This window comes from Chlamydotis macqueenii, chromosome 4, assembly GCF_036417535.1.
Source record: "Chlamydotis macqueenii isolate bChlMac1 chromosome 4, bChlMac1.mat, whole genome shotgun sequence".
In the NCBI taxonomy this organism is placed as follows: Eukaryota; Metazoa; Chordata; class Aves; order Otidiformes; family Otididae; genus Chlamydotis; species Chlamydotis macqueenii.
Window position 1 is genome coordinate 15220720 of NC_141559.1, and position 24437 is coordinate 15245156.

Genomic DNA, 24437 nt, shown 5'->3' on the forward strand with positions numbered 1-24437 from the left:
GTGATGTAGAGATGAGGGAATAAATGATAAAACATACAGGTCTGCATTACAGAAAATAACCATATAAACAGCTTTTGGAGTCACCACACAACCCAAAACAAAACAAACTAAAAACCCCAAAAGAAATCCAGCAGCCAAATGGGAAATCTGAAAGAAAGCAAAGATGATGTCAAGTAGATGTTTATGGGCAGTGCATCCCAGGCGTGCACAGCATCACTGAAGAGAGCATGTGTGGGCTTATTCAAGTATCTTGTGAAATACGCAGCAAACGACAATCAGGAAGGGGAGTTGCATTTCTGTAGTACCCAAGTAGTGATAAGTTAGAGTACAGGCAAATCAAAGATCTTTTTCCTCCTGTCTGTATCACTTCAAACAAACTGCTGCTACTTTCAGTGAAAGGATGCAAAACCATCCGGCTACACTGTAAGTGCCAGGCTATGAAAGTAGTTATTTAGCTGCACTCCTTAACATGGACAAGAGGCCAAATTCGTAGTTGTCAAGGCCAGAGAAAGAGGCTGCTGCAATTGATACAGGTTAACTTCGAAGCGTTTCAGCCACGCTGGCCCACAGAGAGGCTGTATTTCAAAAAATGCTATTTAGACACAATCTGCTTTAGTTAAAATAAAGATCCACAGAAGTTCAAACAAAGAAGTAATTCCCATTATGAACTTAAGCTACAAGCTGCCTGGCCTCTTTACCCACAGTGATTAAGAAATAAGTTAATAATGAAAACTGAGGAGAGTAGTGAGATTAAAAGTTATGCTTTAGCCATTTTGAACCTGGCTGGACAGTGTTGTTCATGAGAAGAATCAGAAAGTCTGGACAAAATTTTCAATTCAGACAGAAGCAATCAGGTATGAAGTTAAAAGGGGTCAGTAAATCATAATCATAGACAGCAGCTGTTTTATATGTCAAAACTAAACGACCTACAGATAATGCACAGAGGAAGAAAGAAAGGACACCAGAAAACTCTCATAAGAAACTGAAGAGTTAAAAAAGAGAACAAATGTAAGACAGTGGCAAAGAAAGATAACACTTCAAGAAAGGATGAGGATAAAAGTGAAGATGGTTACACACAGTCATCTGAAACTTTGGTTATAGCAGTATCACCGGAATGAAAAAGACACAAATCCAAGCTGAAATAGTTACAATAGACAGAAACAAGAGGAACTTCAATGAGTTTCTCCAGTACATGTCAATAGAGTGTAACTACTAAAAAGGCAGATGAATAAAGAGTTGAACTAAGAGATTAGGCACAGAGGCATTTGTTGTTCGTTTGGGTTTTTAAAGAGAGTTAAGTTAACAATTCCAGATGGAAAACACACAGTAAGAGATATGGGGAGCAAAGGAGATAAGCAGAGCTGAAGTGAGGGACCTGAGGGAGTAGGAACACTAGGAAATGAGAACAGATCTGGAACACCTCAACCATGTACATGAAACACCTATTCTGAAAAAGGACAAGAAACTTTTTAAAAAGAGACTTTTCAGAAGGACAGCAAAGATGGACAGAGGATAGTTCATATCACTTGGATCAAGTCTGAGGAAAGAAAGAATGGTGAGACCAGGAGTTTGCGGAAGAGAGACCAAGACAGTATAAAACCCGCTAGGATTGACAAAGCAGTCACCCAGCTGAGAAAATGCAAGAACTGGGGAAGGGAAAGAACACACATTTAGAGTCAGGAGGGGTCATGGTATTTCCAAAAACTACACAATTCAATAAGAAAATAGAAGTAGAGAAGCAGATATTGAGATGAGTGAGTGGGGTAATTCTGGAAAGAAAGGGATTAAAAAGTCAGCTGTGATAAAATAAAAGAAATGTAAATAAAATAAAGATCCAAGAGTTGATGACTGCTCAGACGAACTGAAAACAAACAGCCCTAGCAAATGGAAATAGTCAAGTTAGGGCTGCATTCTCCCAGAAAGACTGACTGTATTTTATGTCATTCATTCTTGACAACTTCCACACTAACAGTCACGTTTGAGCACAGGGCATTTTGTCAGAAATCATAGCAAATACACACTCTCTTATTCCTGCCTTCCTTTCTCTTCTCTGTGCCAACATATATCTAAAACAGCTTTTTTTATTTTGGGTCTGGGTAAATTTAGAACAGAAAAAGACAGCTGAGTAATAATCCTCTAGTAACAATTGCTTATACATACTCCGGTTCTGGCTATCCGGGAAATTAGTTAAATGGTATTTACACTGGAATGCATACAAATACCAACAGGAGTGCCATTATTTATTACTGCTCTCTTAAAAGGAAGAAAAAAAAGAATTTTACAAGGCCAAATACAGATCAATATCAAAATATTTTATGTCCATGGTTTATGAAGGAGAACTTTGTTACACGTGTTTAGAGAAAAAAAAAAAAAAGCAGTGGCAACGCATAATAAATTGTAGACCCTGAAACAAATCTCACTAATCTCAACAGTCATACCTTTTATATTGTAAAAGCAATTAAATAGCACAGTAAGAAAATGTTATGACCTTTATTAAAACAGACATTATACTAAAATAACATCCAGATTTCAGTAGCTCCACTACAGACTATTAAAGTTCAAGAAAGTTTGGTTTTATTTTTAATGAGCATTAAAAACTCTTCCCACCCCACATCCCTCCAGTCCAAGCAGTATACAGGTCTTTATCTAGGCTTATGAAAACAAGTTACTACCAGACATGTGCCAACTAATTTAAAGAGCACTCACTTTAAAAAGCATCAACTAGTACATAGCTATGATGAATACTGTCACAAACAGCAGAATATACCTTAGCAAAGTGTAAGGAATGAAGCAACTTTTTTTTTACATGCTCACAAAGAAAACAAAACTACTTACTGCTTCAAATTTCTCCCTATTTTTCCGAAGATAGTCTACACAAGCCATCCTAACATCAATATGCCGAGACTGAGAGTGTAACACCTACAAAGGGAGAAACAGAAGAAAGTTACACTGGTTCTTAGGAGTTTTGATGACAGGTCACAAATAATTAATGACTGTTGCCTAAATACAGGCCAAGAAATACTAGAGTTTTATTTTTAAGAATATTTAAAATGCATATTATTTCAGTAACATCTTTATGCAGGTGAAACTTCAATTACTTAATCAAAGATTAAGTAACTGGAGAATTCACAGATTTAATAAATGCAAATGATCAATTTTATGAGGATTTACTGAGCAGAAGGAATAGCGTTTGTTGTCATTCTTTAACTGACTCCACTGTAAAGGACTTCAATTAATTTAAGAAGTAAGCTACCCCAGGAGTGGATGAAGAAATCCGCTACCAACATGCACTTGCATTCAAATGAAATCCAACCAAATCTAAGAGAGTGCAGGGTTACTTCCTCTTGACTTTAAGAGGTGTAGGTCTGTTGCCCAAATACTGGTTTAGAAGCCAGCAATTCAGAACCCATTATGACACCTGTATTCTACCTCCTGTTCAAACCTCTACTAGAAAAATACCACTTCCATCATAGGTTCAGAGTTATCTCTAATTGGACTTTGTCTGCATCCTCACTACAATGTGGGGAAGTTCCAGACAATTTAAGTTGCAGCCTCTCTTGCAATCCTTCCACACCACTCTCAATTTAAAACACTTCCAAATTCAGATCAGTTCAGTTTTTCCGCAGGAAGAGTACAGAGATTAGGTCAAATGTGTGGATAAACACCTACTAACTAAGACCTTCCCTTTAATAAAATAAGAACAGGATTTAAAAATTTAATTAATAATTGGAAAAAAAAGTTCTATATACACTAGAGTGTGGGAGAAACCTTCTTTATATATATGAATTAAAAACATCAGAATACCAATGTATATTCATTAATTATTCCCTTGAAATTAAAAAGCTACATACTTTAGATCAATAGCGTTTGCTTGCCTGAACTTATAAATTCAGTGGGGAAAGTAATTTAAAAAAAAAAAAAAGGGAACTGTGTATAATTAGCACAGGAATCTGGACTGCCACAGCCAGAAGCACCAGAGCTCCCACTGCTGTTTGTTTGTATTTAAGACAAGATGACGCTGTCACTTTTTCCTTTAACAGTAAGGCTGAAATGGGGGAGGGGAAGTCAACAGGAAGAACTGAAAAGAAATTACTTACTTTCTCTAATTTTATAGTAAAGTAATTAACAAAAAAAAAATAAAAACAAGGCTTTTCAGTTCTTTCCACTAAATTCTGTTTCCTAGAGTTTCGTACAACGTAGTTGTACCCAAACGTTGAAATCTTACAGGGGAAAAAAAAAAAAAAAGCTCTGAGGAGGCCGTGGAAGGTCAGAACAGGTAACAATTCCTTGATGACAGAAGGCACATAACACACATAATTTCTATCACCTCGCAAGACAGAATGTTTTTTTCCCCTGGCACACGACTGCATAACCTTAACTATACTTCTCTGCATTTTAACACCAATTATAATCCACTAATGAGATCCACCTCCCATGCTTTTACACGAAGTAGCTTTTTTTACATAAGCAGTTACCTGCTCGGCCACAGCCCTGAAAAGACAAGATCCATCCTTGGCGACTCTCTTTCTGTACAAGCCCTGAGATCTCAAGTAGCAGTCCATCGAATCGTCCATGCCGCTGCCTCGATGACTCTGCTCCCCGCCCTCGGGTTTGCACGCCGCCTCCATGTTTACCGCTTCAGGCCGTGGGGAACCGCTGCACCACTCCTAGCCCCACATGGCAAGGTGCACCCACCGGGCAGCTCTGGGGCCGGGTAAGGGGAACAGCAGCAGGTTGGGGAGGAGAGCGCTGGCCCCCCAGCACTCGAGGTAGCAGCAGTAGGAAAAGCAGCTGGTCTCAAGTTATCAACTTGCATGTGGGAACCGCGGCGAGAAACTGCAAAGTTTTACTCCGCAGCCTGGGTTCGCAGCTCCGTAAAAGCCGCCGCTTCTAGGCTTCTCCAGAGGGCCGGGCGGCAGCTCCTGGTGCCCGCTCCGGCGGGGTCCCGATCCCACCTCTCCTTCGGGGCGGCGATTCCCGGCGGCTCCCGCAGCCGGCCTGCCGGGCGGAAAACAAAAGAGAAAGGACATGTGCTACCGCCGCCGGGGAAGGGGGGGGGGGGGGGGAAGAAGAAGCGTAACCTGGCGTTTATTTTCACTTTCAGCCCGGGCGCTTCTGGGAGCGGTAGTCCCGAGGAGGAGGAAGCGGGAGCCGGGTGGAGGCAGCGCCCGGGGCCGAGCCGCCCTCGGGGTGAAGGGGGGAGCGACACCCGCCGCCCCCCGCTGTCGGGGTGGTCAGGGCTCGCCTGGGAGCCTTGCACCCCGTCAGGCTCATTTCATCCCGGAATAGCTTTTTAGTTTCGTAACTAGCACCGGGATGTCCCAGACCTAATCGGGAGATACGTGGGGTTTGCGGTTTTGGTTTGGTTTTGGTGTATTTTGTGTTTGGTTCCTCCCCCCCACCCCCAACGCCAACGGATTATTTTTGAAATCTATCCACTTGCAGGAAATAAGATTGAAATAAAACTGCGATAGTAAAAGGAGGCTTAAATAAAAAGAGGGGGTTTAAAAAAAAAAAAAAAAGCTATAGCCATTCAATACTTTTAATACACTCCTTTTTCTGTATACCACTCTTAGCAGTAAGAAGCAGCAAACATTTTTGTTACAATTGCATGACTAAATTTTGCTTGGCTTTGTGAACAGGCTTTAGAAGATTTTCGTGCACAAAACATGACAAGAAGGAAAGCTTTCCAAACTTGTAAGGTTTGGGTTTGGTTTTTTTTTTTGTTGTTTTTGTTTTTTTTTTTTTTTACTATACTTGTGCGACTTACCTAGGAACGAGAGCTACAATGCTCTCCTTAGCACTAGTGATAAATAAAAGGCTACCAGTTACTCCTTAGCTTAAATGAACAAATTTAGATGCAAGAAAGAGGGGCAAAGACAGAAGGAACAAAAACCTTGTGGTTTTTGTTTTTTGTGGGTTTTGTTTGTTTTTTTTTCTTTTAAACTTTCAGCCAACAGGAATAAGACCAGGCTGAGCTGAGATCTGTATATTATAACAACTGAACAAGCAGAAGTTACAAGCCAGGCTGAGTCTAGTGCTTTAGCAGCTTTGTACAAGTAGCATCAAACTCCCTTTCCTAACAGAAGCCTAGGTTTGCCAGAAAGGAGCTGGTTGCTAATCAAAAGCAAATTCGCAGGGATCTCTATAGACACGGAGAACAGAAACTGAGAGAAGTGAAAGTAAAGCTCTAACAGGACCTGAGCCTCCAAGGCGCACAGAGCTGGTAAGGCAGTGTGGGGATGTTTCCGACAAGGAGCGTGAGGTAAAAATACTAGCAAGGGGCTGGAGGGAAAGCTCAAACTTCTCACCAGAAGATGGGAAAGGTCACCTATCAAGACTGATCTGTAAACAGTTGCTGCCACGAGCTCAGCTACCACATTCACTGAAGAAACTCAGACTAGCAGAGTCCTGCATATGAGTACTGCTTCTTCTGTAGGTAAAAGGGATTTGGCAAGATGCTTTTGAGACATATCAAACTGGTGTCCAGTTACAGAGTTTCTTAAGAATATTCCTTTTTTCCTCACACTTTGTCACTGTTAGAGACAGAACTATCCTCTAACATATTCACAAATCTGTCTTCCCTCATATTTGAGCCTTCTGTCGTCATGATTCCAAAGGCCGGTTAGGGGAAGGGCAAATGTCTTTTATCACGTCTGTTTAGACTCAAGAATGCCTGTACACATGAGGCCATCCAGTATGGCACAGAATGTAAATGTAGTTCTGATAAGTGAATATGCTGAGAAAATTAAAGAACTAAAAGCCTGCTCTTTTTGCACCTGACTCCTGAAGTTGATCATGCAACGGTGACCTACAGATTTTCCCCCTCCCCTCCCCAAGTACAAGTCATCTATTCCTAAAAAGGCAAAGTTCTCACTGAAGCAATCTAGCCTGTACATGCACAGTTTCTAAGGCATAAAGAGAAGTGCATCCACCAAAAGACATCTGAAATGCCTCAGTGTTAAAATAAATGCTCCATCAAGATATGAACGGCCAAACTATAAGTTATTACAGATGTTCCAATTAGCAACTAGCTTTATTAACACTTTTAACCAGCACTTCTACCACAAAGAGCAGCTCCAGACACTAATTCCTCCTCTGCACCAACCTCTATGGCCCACACAAGCGCTTCTGCTGCCTGTACACTGAATCAGCTCAGGAAGCTGACTCAAGCCAAAAAAAAAAAAAAAAAAAAGACACAGCCAACTTTATTTTTTAAACGAAGATTAGTTTTGTGATTCAGTTCACGGCCTACCTGGGCCAGCAAAGTGGGGAGGCAGCCGATGCGGGTGGGGGGCTGCCTTTGCTCACTAAACTGCAGCCCTGGAGAGAGGAGATCACTTTTCCTCCAGCTTCACGCCCGCCCTTTCCCGCTTCCGACAGCGCCGGTTCACCAGAAGCCTCCTCCCACTCCGCAAGCCTGGCCTAGGCGACTCGGCCCAGGCCGGGGACAGACACCCGGCCAGGGGCGGCCCCTGGGCCCGCAGCCCGGCGGCCTCCCGCAGCCGGAGCGAACCCACATGGGCCCCGCTCCGGCAGAAGGGGGCGTGGGGCCGGACTCCGCGCCTGCGGAGGGGCCGCGGCGCGGCGGGGCCCGCACCCTTCCCCCACCCACTGACGGGCGCTTACCGGCGGCGGGGCGGGCGGCCCCGTCCTCCTCCACTTCTCCTCCCCCCGGGCAACGGCCGCAGTGGCGGCAGCGGCGCCGCCCCCTCCTCGCCTCGCCGCGGCCCCAGCGGCGGCGCGGGCACTTCAATCTCCCGCGGCGGCCGCTCTGCTCGCGTCGCTCCCCGATGATGCGGCCGCTGCCAGCCCCAGCCCCGTCCCGGTTTCGCCCTCCCGCCTCGCCACCTCTCATCACTCTTCGCCGCACGCACCACTCCCCCTCCGCCCGCCGTTGGTTTGTCCCGTCGGCCACACCTGTGCGGGCTGCTGCGGGTCGTACCACTTGCCGCACAGGGGAGGAAGGAAGGAGGCGGCCGACGAGAATGCCCAGGTGCTGGAGGAGGGAGCGGCGTTTAGCGGGGGGTTCTTCCTCTGGACTTCTGCGCTGGGCGACTTTAAGGAGCCAGATGGTGTCGAGGCGAGCGACAGTCGCCTAATGTCCCCACCCGCAGGAGCCACACGGTGGTACAGCCCGGAGAATGTCTCCCCCCTCCCCAGTAGTTCCCAGTGCTCAGGTCTGCCGCCGCAAACAGCGGGAAGGACGGGAGCGGGGCCAGCGCTGCCTGGCCTGACACCCGCTGCCTAATGGCACCAGTTCCTCAAGCAGTTTAGCCTAATCGTGAGCCCTCTCGACTGTGAGATGCAGTGGGAAACGTTTTTAAGAGTTTTTCTGACAGGTAACTTTTAACGGCCTAGAGGAACAGGTGTGGGAGAGGAGAGGGGGGAGCCGGCACTCACCTCAACCAGCCTCCCTGCCAAGGGGAAAAATTGTTAAATTGTGCCCTGTGTGTACGTGTGTTGTTACAGCAATAGTGCATACTTTCATATCACATTGCTCTTCTCTCAGAAATGCTATCACAGACATGAAGAAATACGTAAAATGTCTGTAAATCTGCAGGGGGAAGGCTGTGAGAAGAGTAAGCAAGTGTGTAGCAAACTTTTTTTAATTACTTTTTTTTCCAAATGAAATGCTTATTCAGGCTAGGAAATCATCGCTCAAATGCATGATCAAGCCCAAGTGTTTCGGGGGAATTAATAAATCAATGCTTCGAGCTAGCTAGTATAAATACTGATAGTGGTGATAAAGCCTGATGCTTAAGGGGCCAGAGTGAAAAAAATAGAAGTGTGGTCTGGTTAGATAAAGAAATATTTTTAAGTTTCCTATTTGCTTAGTAGTCCACTGTGAAATTTTTGTCTTTGTTTGAAATTACTGTTTTTGTTTGAAATAGAATATAGAATCATTTAGGTTGGAAAAGACCTTTAAGATCATCAAGTCCAACCATTAACCTGACACTGCCAAGTCCACCACTAAACCTTGTCCCTAAGCACCATATCTACGCATCTTTTAAATACATCCAGGGATGGTGACTCAGCTACTTCCCTGGGCAGCCCATTCCAATGCTTGATAACCCTCTCAGTGAAGAAATTTTCCTAACATACAATCTGAACCTCCCCTGCTGCAACTTGAGGCCATTTCCTCTCGTCCTATCACTCCTTACTTGGTAGAAGAGACCAACACCCACCTCACTCCAACCTCCTTCCTGCTAGTTGTAGAGAGTGATAAGGTCTCCCCTCAGCCTCCTCTTCTCCAGGCTAAACAGTCCCAGTTCCCTCAGCTGCTCTTCATATGATCTGTTCTCCAGAAACTACACCAGCTTCATTGCTGTTCTTTGAACATGCTCCAGCACCTCAATGTCCTTCTCGTAGTGAGGAGCCCAAAACTGAACACAGTATTCGAGGTGCAGCCTCGCTAATGCCTAGTACAGGGAGACAATCACACCCCTAGTCCTGCTGGCCACACTGTTTCTGAAGCAAGCCAGGATGCTGTTGGTCTTCTTGGCCACCTGGGCACACTGCCAGCTCGTGTTCAGCCAGCTGTCGACCAGCACCCCCAGGTCCTTTTCTGCCAGGCAGCTTTCCAGCCACTCTTCCCCAAGTCTGTAGCGTTGCAGGGGGTTGTTGTGACCCAAGTGCAGGACCTGGCACTCTGCCTTGAGGTTATATAAACCATTAGGCTTATCTGGTAAGGTGTAATTCAGTCTACCTTTTCTGTGCGTGTTTAATAGAAGCTAGCATGTGAACAGTACTTTTGAAGACAGTAGGCTAAAAAACAATCCAGTATAAGTCATTTACCTCTATTTGGTCCTAGGTTTCCAAAATTACAGTACACATTTAAGCTGGTAGTGCCTCCCTGTGCTTGCATTTGTGCCAGACAGTGAAGCATATTGGGAAAATTGACCCGGCGTTCCCCTGAAATATTTTTCAGTGAGATCTGGTCTCCAAACCATTTTGTTGTGCACTTGCTGCACAAATACCAGCACAAGAGAGAAAGAAGGTGAGAAAGAGAAAACATGAAGAGGAGATGACAGGGTTTGGTTCTGGTGTCGTGCCAAGCCAGATCCTTGTCAAACTTCAACCTGAGAGACCGAGGATGTTAGAGTTGTCCCAAACCACCTGTACCAAATCTGAACAGCCTATTCAAAGTTTCAGTTTAATCCTTCCATGGTAAAATTGGTTCCCCGTTAGATGTGTGCATTCTCACAAGTCATGATTACTAGGTTTTGGAGTCTTCTGTGAATGTTTACAATTTCTTATCCACGTTGTGTTCATACTGACATCTACAAAACAGCTGTACCCCTCATGCAGATGCTTTAAAAATATATATATATACAAAATAATCGAACAGTAAGTAAGAGATTCTATTACCTGTTGAAAGGAAAAAATATACTTTTCCTAACATCAGAGGTAGCATAAATAGTTCAGTCCAACATTTAATTGAGTCGGTAGGAAGCTTTCTATTGCCATTAGTGGGTGATGGATCAGGCTTAAATATAGAGGGATAAGAGCATCTTCAGTGTAAACTATTTTATTTATGGATCTCTGTGTGTAGATAAGCTTGTTTTTAATTCTGCTGATGAAGAATAGACCTGGATTTCTTATCCATCTTGCAGAATAGCAGTGCAATCATAGCAGAATACAGTAATGGTTGCATTACTCCCACATGCTATTTATAGCTGACTGCATCTTTGTGTTTTATGCATGTGTCAAAGATCGTGCACTCCCAGGATCTACATCTCTGGGAACTACAGAAATGCAATCAACTTGAATTTGAGATTATTATTCTTCAAAAATGTAGTAACCATGTAACATTTTGCCTTCTGGAGAGTTTTGGTCAAGCCTAGAACCCCAGCCTGATATTTTAACTTCTTTTCCTCCATGCGGATTTAATACCACATCAGATTCGATGTGCTTAACATTCAGGTGAACAATACATAAAAAATGATGGGCTGATGGCACAGTCAGCAGCTTAATGTCTCAGCACAATAGAGCAAGCAACAGAAGGGTTGATTTGAGTTTGTGGAGTGAATTCCTGTGAGAGCAACTAATTAGCACTGTTCCACACAGAAAGAAAAAGACAGGATAAAAGGGCTGCATGTGACATGATGGTCACATTTCTTAATTCTCTACCAGAAGTATTTTTGGTGCTGCTGTAGGAGGCATATTCTGAGATTCTGGCCAGAATATGCCATTGCAATCTCTAATTTGGGGAAGAAAATTTGCCTTGGTTGGATTTTTTTTAGACAGATGGTTACCATTAAGTACAACAGAAGTGTTAAAAACCACATTGTGGTAAAAGCTGTTCCTTCTGCCCTTGAGGAACACATCTTCATAAGATGTCTTGAAGATGTTGGTCTGAAGTCATAGATTTGTGTAGTCAAGAAATATTGAGTGGTGAGGCAAGAAAAGTAATTTAAAAGGTTCTGGAAGTCATGAATGGCTGTGTTCTAAGCATAGCTCATCTTTGAGCAGCAGAAATACTGAATCCTCATTTCCCACAGTTTTGTGTCTTCTGTTTTTACATCACCTGAACCCCTATCCCACAACAATAGCATGAGCTTCCTGCCATATTCCCTTATTTCTAGATGCCACACACATTGCTCTGGCACTCCTTTAGACTTTCAGCTCTCTGACATGCCCTATAATATGTTCATCTTCCCTCTGTGCTCCCAAAGCGCTAGCCGAACAAGAGGCAGCAGGTGTCGTGCCTGATTCTGAAATACACTGTAGTTTTGTGCTGTGAGGCTTGGCATGTGCTCGTTATCCAGCCAGGAGGCCAAACAGGACAGGTAACTTTAATGTTCAACAGCAACAGTAATTTGGGTCTTTCTCCTTGCCGCAGATACTGATTTTCACGATACGTAGAGAATCTTATCATCACAGAGATTTCTGTTCCTCTGTCATATTTGCTCACAATTTGCGGATTGATTCCAAACATGTATGAGAGAGAAGAGAAACTAATAGACGATCAAGCAGACAGTATAAACAATCCTTTTTTTTTTTCCCTTTTAATTTTTTTTTTTTTTGCAAACTAGGGTAAAAGTGGTAGTCTTAACATTAAAGATAAGTGAAGAGTTTGGCTTTGTGAGTTTGTAATGCCTTTCACAGTCAGGTTTTGACTCCACAATGAGAAGATGTAAGTCTATCTGTAAGCCTTCAATTAATTCAAAGCCAAATTTGTTACCTGAGGTATTCGGTGATCAGAAGAGAACAGAAGACCGCAGGGAGAAGTTTGTGAAGGAGAGAAACATTACATTCGCTAATATAGGATTCTAGTAGAGCTATGGAGTTAGATGAGGGGTCTGGAGTTATCGAAGTGTTATCGAAGTATTCTCTCAGGCCAAGAAAACTGATATGAAGGAAGATGACAGAGCTATATCCGTTTAAAAGAATGTCTTTAGTTGTATAAAGGTAAAACATGAGTAACTGGGTTCAAATTGGTGTAGGAAATTACTGTAGGTAATGTGAACAGTTACACTGTACCCAGAAAGTGCACTCTTTCCCCAGTTTCCTTATACTAACATGGAGTTGTATTTGGTTTGTGCAGCCAAATTTTGGCAGTGAGGTGGCTACAGGAGTACTCACTTCTGTGACAACCTGCTAGAAGCTTCCTCCACGTCCAGTAGAGCCAATGCTAGCTGACTCCAAGATGTACCCACTTCTGGCCAAGGCTGACCCATCAGTGGTAGCACATCTGTGATAACATATTTAAGAAGGGGAGAAAAAATGGGCAACCAGAACTGCTGCTGGAGAGAGGAGTGGGAATATGTGAGAGGAACAGCCCTGCAGACACCAAGATCAGTGAAGAAGGAGGAGGAGGAGGTACTCCAGGCGTCAGACCAGAGATTCTCCTGCAGCCCATGTTGCAGCCCACAATGAGGCAGGCTTGTCCCCCTACAGCCCATGGAGGCCCATGGAAGAGCAGAGATCCACCTGCAGCCCATAGAGGACCCCACCCCAAAGGAGGCTATGACCTTTTGGGAACCTGCACTAGAGCATGCTCTTGGCAGGAGCTGTGACCTTGTGGAGAGAGGAGCTCACACTGGAGCAGGTTTTCTGGCAGGACTTGTGGCCCCATGGGGAACCCATGCTGGAGCACTCTGTTCCTGAAGGACTACACTCTGTTGGAAGAGACCCATGCTGGACCAGTATGTGAAGAGCTGTAGCCCATGGGAAGGACTCACATTGGAGAAGTTCATGGAGGATTGTCTCCCATGGGAGGGTCCCCACACTGGAGCAGGGGAAGAGTGTGAGGAGGGAGGAGCAGAGACAATGTGTGATGAACTGACCACAACCTCTATTTCCCATCTTCCTGTGCTGCTGTTGGGAGGAAGTAGAGAATTCAGGAGTAAAGTTAAGCCTGGGAAGAAGGGAGAGGTGGGAGGAAAGGTGTTTTAAGATTTAGTTTTTATTTTCTCATAAGCCTACTCTGATTTTGATTGTTAATAAATTAATTTCCCCAAGTTGAGTCTGTTTTGCCCATGATGGTAATGGGTGATCTCTCCCTGTCCTTATCTCGAGCCATAAGCCTTTCATTACATATTCTCTCCTCTGTCCAGTGCAGGAGGGGAGTGATAGAGCAGCTTTGGTGGGCACCTGGCATCCAGCCTGGGGCAACCCACCACAAGACTGTTACAGAGAAAGAGTCCTACCATTTTTTCCTTGTTCTGGCTCCCTCCTCTTGTGCCCAGACTCTCTTTAATAAAAAGTAATTTGCTGTTGTTTCAATAAATTTGTTTCATCTGGACCAGGGAACGGATGCAGGTGACTGCTGGGCTGCAAGTGCATTGATGTCCGTGAAAGGTGGACACAGAGAGTCCATGATATGGGTTAGGAAGTAAAGGGACATAATTCTGTTTAGAGAAGTAAATGTGTGACTGCAGGTAGAAAAAGTGAGGAATCTGGCAGCAGTATTTTGTTTTAAAAGCAGAAAAAAAAAATTCTATAACTCAGAATGAGTAAACAGTAGCATATGTTAGAGGAGTGATTTAAATCAGCCATCATGAAAATGAATCAAATCAGTCAACAGGAAATTTCAATTTAAATGATTGCTTTTAGTCTTGAATTACAGTTGTATTTTTTCTTAAAGACTGATTTTTCACTTATTGGTAACCATTAAAATGTGCTGAATATAGTCTTCGTACGTAATTTAGCATTTCTTTTTGCTAACAAAGAGGGCATGTTATATCTACATCTGAGACATTTCAGAGTTTAACATAACATTTATATAGATTCTTAATTTTTACATACATTTTGCTGTTTTAGAAGATGAGGACTGTTTCATTTCTTTTTTTACTAGATAATTGTTATGCTTTTACTTGTGATTCATATTAAACTAGTGGATAAATATGGGAATTGAAAGAAAATAATGAGAAAAAAAACTCTATATAGTTGCTTTTAGTTAAATAAGATTATTATAAATGTATTTGAACCTTCTTCGTAAGAAGATTATCTAAGTATGTTATGCATTGAAAAAGGTTTTATTAAAAAATGGAAGTATACTTGCCGGAAGAGAATGTAATTGGTTTGATCACTCAGTCTTTCAAGTATGTAGAGATCATCCTGTCCTTTCCATCTGATTTTTATTTATGGATGGAAATAACGAAAAAAAAAAATCAGCTAAGATTAAATTAAGTGAGCTAGTTGAATAAAGAGAAATTAAGAAAATACTGCCACCTTGCTTGCAGAAAAAGATGCTTGTCAAAAACTGGTTTAACACTTCAGCAAACCAAGATTAATCTTGACTTTCCTTACAGCTCAAACAGAAAGTCCATACTGCTTAATAATACTACTTTTGTAAAGCAAAGATATTTAAAATTAAATTGTAAAATTAACCAATCTGATTTTATTATTATTTTATTTCATAGACCTGGAGAAGTTATCAGGAAGGAACCATTTCCTAGCCTTACACTTAAATCGAGCACAAAGTCAGGATCTTCTAGAAACCAGGTACTTTTCTTCATGTTTAAGAAGGCTGTACATGATTGGAGGAGCCTGTCTTTTAGCTAGAAAAAAATATTATTTAAATACATCAATCTCTAATATTGCTGGAGAATATTGATTCTTTGACTTCTGATGTGTTTTGAAATGAGCAGCAGTTCATACTACTAACAACTTTGCTTAAAGTAAGTGCAAGTGCAATGAAATAATATTCATAAATAAAATCATGTGAAATCATGTTACTAATAAAGCTCTGGTGATAAAAAATCATACGCAAAGAGGTGGACTTTGAACGAGACAATCTCTCTGAGTAATAAGAACTTTTTTTTTTTTTTCCCCAGCTAAAGCCTTCCGGTGCCTATACTGCTCTCAGCAACAAATGAAGTGAAAATCTGTAGCAGTTGGACGAAGTGGTTTTCGTTAGGGTTCTAAGGCTAGTGGCAGTATGTTGTAGTTCAGCTTGTTAGCCTCTAGATGGCACTAGCTCCTTGAACATATTAGGTTTTAATTTTTCGAACGCGTTCAAGTGTGGGATGAAGGAACCCAGCATTAACTTCTGAACTGATATTTTGTTAGGGGAACACAGTTAGTATGCTCAATGCATGATACATCCTCCAGGAAAAAAAAAAAAGAAAGAAAAACATAAAAAGATATTTTTACCTGAAAACATAATGGATGCAGCCCAGCTCCAGAGCATAGGGCTGAGAAATACCCAATTCTGAGCTCCTTCTGTCCCCAGGCATTGTACTACAACAACTCTGAGGTGTAAATAAAGCAGCAGGGCATAGTCAGGTTGTTTTCCCCATCTATTGTGCCTCTGCCAGCTGTATACAGGCACAGAAATACACTGTTTAGTTGGCTCGATGCCATGAGGGGCTCTTTGTACGCTGAAGTGATGCATTAGTGGCTCCCTGTGCTGTGGCTAGGTCTAGTTCTATTGTTGATGTGCGAAGTGGCAGCGTTGCAGTGTGTGGTTGTGATTAAGATTATGAAAAGAAGTATAACTGATAGCATGCTGCTTTGCTGAAAATGCCATTGTGTTCCTAGGTTTTGTGAACCACTGCAAGTAACGTTGTTTGAAACTAGATTTTCCAGAGTGTGTTGCATTTCAGTAGGATACAGGGCTTCTGCATGTTTTTAAGTATAAAATTCATGTGCATTCTGTGTAAAAGATAGTATTATTTCAATTGATGATGGCATGTAGGGGCATTTAAACGGTATATCCATCTACTGAAGAATGTTTTCAATGATATGCCAAATTAACTCAATGATGCATTACTTGAAAAGAATTGAGTAAGGCTGCCATAGTTAGAAATGTGCAGTTCCTCCTTAACTGCAGACCTTTTAAGCCTTTTTTCATCTCAGTCTCAAAGCACAGAACTCCTTTAACAACTGCTGCTAGATCCATTTTGTAGATGAGAAAACTCGAACACCAAAATTTGATGATACGCACATGGTCATCCAGGAAGTGTCTGAGATATCTGAAAATGGAACCTGGGTGGGTTCCTGATCTCTATTTTTCTGCCTTAACTGCCAGATTAATTTTCCATTTGCTGTACATCTTCATATGGTAGTAGTGTTGCTGTTTTCCATGAGGTAGTCTGAGCAATTCTCCGGATTAGAACAATGGCTATGACAACTGTTTTCTCTTTGATAGAGTTCCATAAAAATGCACAGTGCTTTAAAGTAAGCACGTGTCAACCAAGAACACAAAGTATTGAATGCTACCAATGCCTATGTCCATGACTTAAAAGTGTCTTCTTTTGTGTGCATGCAAGTTTAGACTCCACTTCACAGGATGCTACTCCATGGATTTCCACTGTTTTTTTTCTGAAGTCAGTGAGGTTGTAGTTGTATTAGTGAAGGCGGAATTCTGCCTTCTAGTTTCAAAGTGAGCATTTAATAATCAAGTAGACATCATGTATTTCGTGCTGGCTTTTAGCTCAATGATATACAACATCGCAGTTGATCAGGCTTTCATTGCAGCTGTATCTCAGTTTGACTTGGTAAGGTTGCGAGAATGTCTCGTTCTCATGCCATGTTTGTCTTGTTCCTTTTTATAATTTACTTTGCAGAACCAAACCGACTTAAGCATCTGTTTCTCAATGAGGTTTTTTTTGGGGGAGGGGGTATATTTTGACCCAATATTGCAGATGGTTTCACTAAAGAATGTAACAGTTAAGTGATTAGCCCAAGGTAAGTTAGTGAATGGCTCAGCCTTCCTGAAAATGTAAACTCTTCTTGGTCCTTGTCTTTTAAACTAGTCTAGCCACTAAATCATATTGGCTCCCAAATGAAATGAAACTTTGAGAACTGGAAGTCACTTTTCATACTGTCTAATTGTCCATCTTATGTGGGAAAACGTCTGTAAAAATCCTGCCTGGGAATCCTGCCATTTTTTTTCTAAATAATGGTAAACAAAGCTTTTTGTATCAAATAGTTTATTATCTGTTGACTTTAATTCACAGGGTGTATACATATGTAAAGCTGAGCACACATTTTGCTGGAATGAGGCAAGAGTGTGCAGCACCTGTGAGGTTGTATGTGATCTGCTCAGCAGAAAATAGATGCTGGGTTTTTTTTTTAAAAAAAGAAGACAGTTTCTGCTATAGCCAGTATAAAAAGAAAGGGAAAAAATTATCTCAGAAAACCATTTTTTTCTTGTATAGTGATTTTTGAAAGACAAGCATTTCCAGTTACTCAAAATTTTTATTTCCAAGGATTATTCCAATGGTTTCTTTTCTGTACCCTTTTCCCTTTCCCATTCTTTTTGTGCCAGCCTGAATAGTATTATGAGCACCATGACAATTTGAGGCAGTAAGTAAGGAAAGGTTTGTGAAAATAATTTGTTATTAGACTGATAGAGTGGTAAAAAATGGCCACACTTTAAGGCACAGGTGTGATCTGAGGAAAGGTTTATTTGTCCAGTACCTTATCTGGTACCTGTAAAAAAAAAAAAAAAAACCAAACCACCTTGTCTTTTATTTCCCATTTCCCTGTCTAATTTCCTTGTCCGTCCCTGTTTCAACTGTGAAAGGAATTTGTGAAAACAAGCAGAGTCAAAATATGGAGAAAGTTGAATGGAAAAAGAATGCTAAAAGGTTTATTTTACTTATTCACAGGGGGTTTTGTTTGCTTTTAGGAGAGGGAGATGGCTTCTAATAGCAAAACATTGCTTAACAACAAATCAATAAATGCTACTTTATAAATAAATTGTGCATAGAAATTAATGTAAGACAAAAATTGTTAACTGAAGATATGCACCTTATTACACTTTAACCTGTATCTTTGTATGTTTTTAAAAATATGATTTTATTTTGCATAACAACTTTACAAACAAAATATGTGCATTTTTCAGTTCTGTGGCTTACAATGTAATCTTACATACTGATGCAAAGGTATTTTACCACATTAAATCCCAATTTCATATTTCTTTTAATATTTTAAAAATAAAACTATTTTATGTAAATACCTCTCTAAATGAAAATCCTTCCTGATTTGCTAATAAGGTGAAGCTAAAGATATATATATACATAGCTAAAGAATAACCTGAATTCTAAATTCTTAACCAAGTTCTAAAAGTTAAAAATACTTCAAATCTGGGATAAATCAATACTTGAATACTAAGATTTTACACGTCTTTAGAAGTGGATTGACATAACTGTTGCATAATCAGCTGTTCCCGGATAACAGCTCTTGCTTGGATAGGTTCTTCCAGAACAAAAATATGGTTTATTCCAAAATAAACAATCTTTTTACAAAGTAGAATTACTCTTCAATTATTTGATTATCGTATGCTGAAATAAAATACTCACCTGAGAAGAGTTGGTTCAACCAAATAACCACTTTGTAACAAATATTTTTGTTAGTTTCTATGGGCTAGCTAGAGTAAGATGTTGGCATCCTGAGGTTTTCAAACAAGAATTAAGTAAATTTTGACTGAAGCAAGTACCTAGCTTATTGTATCACTCCTAACTCATCAAGACATACAGTGTGACATTTTGGAAGAACTTATGAGATCTTTCTCTAAAACAAAACATTTTGTTTCAGATGGAGATTGCTTGATTTCTCATTGTCTAAGTAACATTCACATTCAGTTCTCTTCCACTTTGTCATACTCACTCTGGCAACAAACTCAGCTGATGTGTTTGGCTGACATTGTTCACCTCTGCTCTGAGTTTAGGCCACTGGAATTCTTAACATTTCCAAAGGGGTTTCCATCGATTGTTACGGATTCAGAGCTCTTCCTGCTGCGATAGCAGGCCATCGTCTCATCAAGATATTAGTCCAATGATCAGGCAGCAGAGTGGTGACTGAGTGAGACAAGATAGCGTCTTTTCCTACTAGATTAATCGCATAATTGTCTGTCAAATTACTCAACTTTCCTCCATTGGCACTGGAACTGAGGCTGTCTCTATTCTTGCCAAAGAGTATTCCCCTATCTTTGGCTATATTTTAAGCTTTTCCAACTTGTGCAGGCTATCTCTGCCTATTATTTTTCTGACATCATACATTTTACTGTCAGTAGTCCAGCAACACACAAATAATTTGTTTTTATGTCTGTAATTTATGCTTCAGAGTTGAGTAAATTGCTGCACTTCAGACCCAATCCAAAGTCTAATGAAGTCTTTGGAAACATTCCAGTTGACTTCACTGGGCTTTACATCAGGCCCATAAGTAGAACTTGCCTGCCTCTGAGTCAGAACTTAAAAAAGACAAACAAAGCAGAACATTTTTTACCATTCTTAGCCAGTCATGGTAAGGAAAAATAGCAAAGAAGAATCAGAATGCAGTTTAAATTATACCTGTATCATCTGCTAGTCCTAAGTAGCTCTTCGTTGAAAGTCTGACAAAAAACCTACTTAAGCATCACTGCATTAAAGGATTTGAGAAAAAGTTTCTTTTATTTATTTCTGATTTTTCCTTATATTTTAATTGTCTATTTAGTGGATTCTGCATCGTGCTAACATGAGTAAGGCTCTTGTGATTGCTGAATGTTACTTTTATTTTCAAAGTCTCTTTTTTACATGTTATAGGGAGCAAAGTGCTGCAGCTAATAACAAATGTGTGAATTGCTTGATGAAAAAGAAAAATTAAAAAGAGAATAAAAACCCCCAGTATTTATTTTCTCTTCTACAGAATCCAGGTAGCTTTGTGAAAAAAAAGGGGACTCTTTCTCCTCCTAGTAATGCTAAAAACTGCGTAAACTGTTAAGCTTTTCTTGAAGGAACTGAACTTGAAATGTTTAAAAGAAAAAAAAAACACCACAATATGACTTTTCCTCAGGGGTGCAGCAGCCTTTGTAAGGTAAACAAGCAGTAGCACTGCTGTGTGTGCAGGTGGCTAATTAGTGCTCATCACTTTCTTTAATCCCAGGGGAAGGGAGAAAACCTTTTAAATCTCTCTATCAAAAATTGAGGTAGTCAAGCTGCAAAGGAAGCCGTGACAAGCTGACTGTGTGGAAGCTGTGTGAACAGTTAATTCAATTAGATCTTTAGTGCAAATACATTTGGTATACTGTTGCATTTGCATATCCCTTAACTAGGACTTAAGTTAACATTTTTAGTACCTCTATTGAAATTCAATTTGTGAAATATATATAACTTAAGCATCTAGAAGACAACAGATTAAAATACCGTCTGTTTACTAAATTAAACTTAACTGAGTTCTAGGGTGTCAGAGAAGTATCTGAAGAATAGCGGAATCTGCCAGACTCTGAAGAACTGGATTCTCACAATTCTAAACAGGTCATATAAGATCAGATTCACAGATTTAATTACGTATCTAATTTCTTTTGGGCTGTAATGAGGTTAAGGAACTAGTCCATAGTTTTGCAGGTCTTAGTTTTATGGATGTTTCTCACAACAGCAAGTCCTTAAAAACAGAAAAAAGGAGGAGGAGAGGAGGAGTGCTTTTAAAGTTGGATCAGCTCTCTGATCTGGTTTATTATTCAGCTACACAGACAATTGCATTAGAACGAACAGAGCGTCAGCACAGGCGTGGAAATGATCAGCGATGAGGAAAGGTGGCTGGAAGCACTTAGATAGCTTTGTCAGTGTGAGAAGTGTCCTTGGAACCAGCGAGCCCCATTTCCTCAGGCCTCATTTACACTACAAAGTTTTCTAAGAAAACTTGTCTTGTGTTCCCACACAAGTTTGTAAGCTGGCAAAACATAACCCTTCCTTTGAAAGAAACTGTGTTCCCATACCACACCAGCCCTCAGCCAGCAGGCACACTGCTAATAATGTAACAGCACTGCTGCCTAGAAGCTTCTGCCCGCGCTTGGATCAGTTGCACTCTCCTATGGTTAAGTCAACAATGTTTCTTTTCTATTAATACTGATAGTGGCAAGTGGTTATGCAAAGAGGTGTACGCTAGTGAAAGCAGCAGAACTGAATTAAAAGTCTGTTCCTGTTCCCCACCTCAGTATTTAATCAAATACACTAAATAGAGCAAATGAGTTCATTTTCTGGAGCACCTCTCCTATGAAGAAAGGCTGGGAGAGTTGGGGCTGTTCAGCCTGGAGAAGAGGAGGCTCCGAGGAGACCTGATAGCAGCCTTCCAGTACTTAAAAGGGGGCTTATAGGAAAGACAGGGAGAGACTCTTTAGCAGGGCTTGTTGTGATAGGACTAGGGGTAATGGTTTTAAAATAGAAGGAGGTACATTCAGACTTGACATAAGGAGAATTTTTTTACAGTGAGTGTGGTGGAACACTGGAACAGGTTGCCCAGAGAGGTGGTGGATGCCCCATCCCTGGAAACATTCAATGCCAGGTTGGGTGGGGCTCTGAGCAACCTGATCTGGTTGGAGATGTCTCTGCTCCTTGCAGGGGGGCTGGACTAGATGAACTTTGAAGGTCCCTTCCAACCCAAACTATTCTATGATTTTAAAAACTTTATTAATTGTCTGAAGAACGTCTGCAACACAAACAGGACTACTGTTTACATTTTGAACCTTGTAATTTTTTTTTGCTAAATTCATTCAGTTCTAAAAATGCTATGTAAGAATTTGCACCTAAGCATTCCAAATCCTCACAACTTCCTTATATAGTGGAAACTTGAAAAACTAGGCCATGATATACAAATGTGTGTGTCTGTACTAATGTTGTCTAGGTTTAGGCTTTTACAAACTGTGGATAATAATTTTCATTCTGATGGCATGTGCTGAGAACATTGTGGAACAGCAGCCTGATTTGGAAAAATAAGACCAAAATATGCATAATTTCAAAATTATGAATGCCTTAGTCTCAAACTTAGGAGAGCTTCTGCTATGGCTTTACGTTATTCCCTTTTTTATGCAGTAGTATCAGTAAATACAGTTTATCATTATAAATTCCATCATTATGAATGTGATTTTCTCCTCATCCCTGAATATAGGGATATAAACTATTATTACCAAAAGCACAGAAAAAGGCAAGAAATCTTTTCATATCTCTTCATTGACTCCATCCTCCTCGAAACATGTTATTGCTGTAATCCGAACGTAAGTTTCCCTGAGTTTGTAACTTCTGGCAATTTTCTTTTGAGCTTATTAAACTCAAGACCTCTTTTGATCCTGTCTTTCAACAAAAAGCCTTCATTCTGTGATTCTGTGATTATCTAGATTCAAAATATCTTTTCTTCAAAACTTTTACGTGAAAATTAAGATAGCCAGTGTTAATAGATGTGGATGTCATACTATGGAATAACTATTTTATACGACAAAAACAGATAGAGGTACTGGACAATAATTCAACATTGCAGCTTTAGCCCTTCTTTGTCATTAAACGAAACTTTAAAAGTGCGTATACTTTCAAACACCATTTTTATCTAGACTCTGCAAAATTTGAAAATAATGTAACACAAAACTGAGACATGTTTTCCCTGTCAGCTGTAGTGAGAATAATGTACAGGAAAAGGTGATGTAATGATCATATCACTTACATTATTCTCTCCCTAATGAATAATCTTCCACACTGAGGATGAGCTCACTTACTATTATTGGAGTCACATCTGTAGGCCACAGCACACTGCTGAATGTACTAGAGTTTTGATGCTGTATAATCTGCCTGTAGCTAACACTTTTCATTAGAATTGCAAAACCATTATATGTACTACATATGGAGTAAATTTTCCTCATGAGGAATTCAGCAGAAAAAAAAGAAACAAAGCTTTTATTTGCAGCAGTTGTACTTGGGATTCACGCCCTTCCTAAGCACAGCTATATCTTTCTTTGAAAACCAGTCCCAGGCTATTATTAGTTTGGAACATCTAACACATGTGATGAATGTTTTCTGTTCTCATTTCAGCTACAGCTCACATGATTGATGCGGTAGTCTAAGTTTAATTGCAAAAATTGGGTAGAAAATCCTCTGTATTTCTATTCCTATTTTTTAGCCTCAATGCAGACAGTGTGCTCAGTTGTGAAACTGTGTAACTTATGTAATGTGCTTTCTGTAAATGATGAATCATATTCTTACTTAAACCTGTTAAAATGAGTACGGCTGGGAGTCAATTTGGAATTCAAGAAATAACATAATTAGAACCTCTGTGTGACGTAATTCAGTATTATAAATGTCTTGAATACACCAGCCTTTATTAATATTAATGAAGCAGGAATGGACAGAGAAGAATAGAGTGTGTGCAGAAAGTCTAAAAGAAATAATATCTTCCTTAGAATAGGCACATTCCCTTATGCTGTTCACTTTCCGTGCATCTCATCCAATCACTGTTCTGGGCTGGAAAGAATACTAGGAAAATTTTAGGCTCTGATTCAGGAAAGGGTTAAGCATATGCTTAAAATTAGGTGTGTTTTTATGTGTTTTGCTGAGTGCAGTACTAGGAGCTGAACATGGCAGACCAGACTGCCTTTTTGTGGTGGTGGTGTGTATTTGTGGCAGCAGGGATTCTATGGCTAACTGTAAGCTTCTCATTTAAGTAGGAATAAAGTTTTCTCACGTCAGTGCTTTTTCTCTGTATTTATAAAACTGCTCTGAGAAATCAATTTTCATTAAAAATTTTGCACTAAAAAGATATCAAAGATTGCAAAGGAAACTTAAAAATCATTCCTCTTCCAAATATGGTCCTAACACTGTAATCTTCCCCCTTAGCTAAACAAGCTGTCATCGCAAATCCAGAACTACACGTGTACATATACCCCCATGTACACAGGCATACCCTTATATATAAGCAGTAGTTACACAGTTTCAGATTCAAAAACTTTTCATATTTTACAGATCATTAGGAAGAAAATTATTTCTTCCTAATGTACAGTCTTTGTGCACATTATGGAAAGCCCCATGATTTCTATTCTCTTACACTTTTCCCACTTTTTTTCCCTTCTGTTTCTGCTTCTCATGATCACCACATATGTTAAAATTGGGTGGGACAGGCTGAGAAGTTGGGAGTCTCTGCTGCCCACGCCTTATACATGTCAGCCACCTACTCTGTCTCTGCTTCATCTCAGCTGTGCTTTACATTTGTTTAGCTAGCCAGTAAGTTAACCTGCAGGCGTT

The 24437-nt window shown here is 40.5% G+C and overlaps 1 protein-coding gene across 7 annotated transcripts in view; it reads right to left on the reverse strand.

The window, feature by feature from the left end:
- Positions 1–7740, reverse strand: part of OTUD4 (OTU deubiquitinase 4) — a 32340-nt gene extending 24600 nt beyond the window's left edge. For 4 of the 7 annotated variants that reach the window (XM_086746371.1, XM_086746374.1, XM_086746373.1 and 1 more), the window contains exons 1-3: positions 7630–7740; positions 4476–4998; positions 2836–2919 (exon numbers count right to left, since the gene is read on the reverse strand). In XM_086746371.1, the coding sequence (XP_086602497.1) occupies positions 2836–2919; positions 4476–4628 (237 nt within the window). In that variant the 5' untranslated portion in view covers positions 4629–4998; positions 7630–7740. Of the gene's footprint in view, positions 1–2835; positions 2920–4475; positions 5035–5081; positions 5148–7255; positions 7466–7629 lie in introns of those variants that run through there. The other 3 variants (XM_086746368.1, XM_086746370.1, XM_086746369.1) reach the window with 3 other exon arrangements.
- Positions 7741–24437: the final 16697 nt, after the last annotated feature.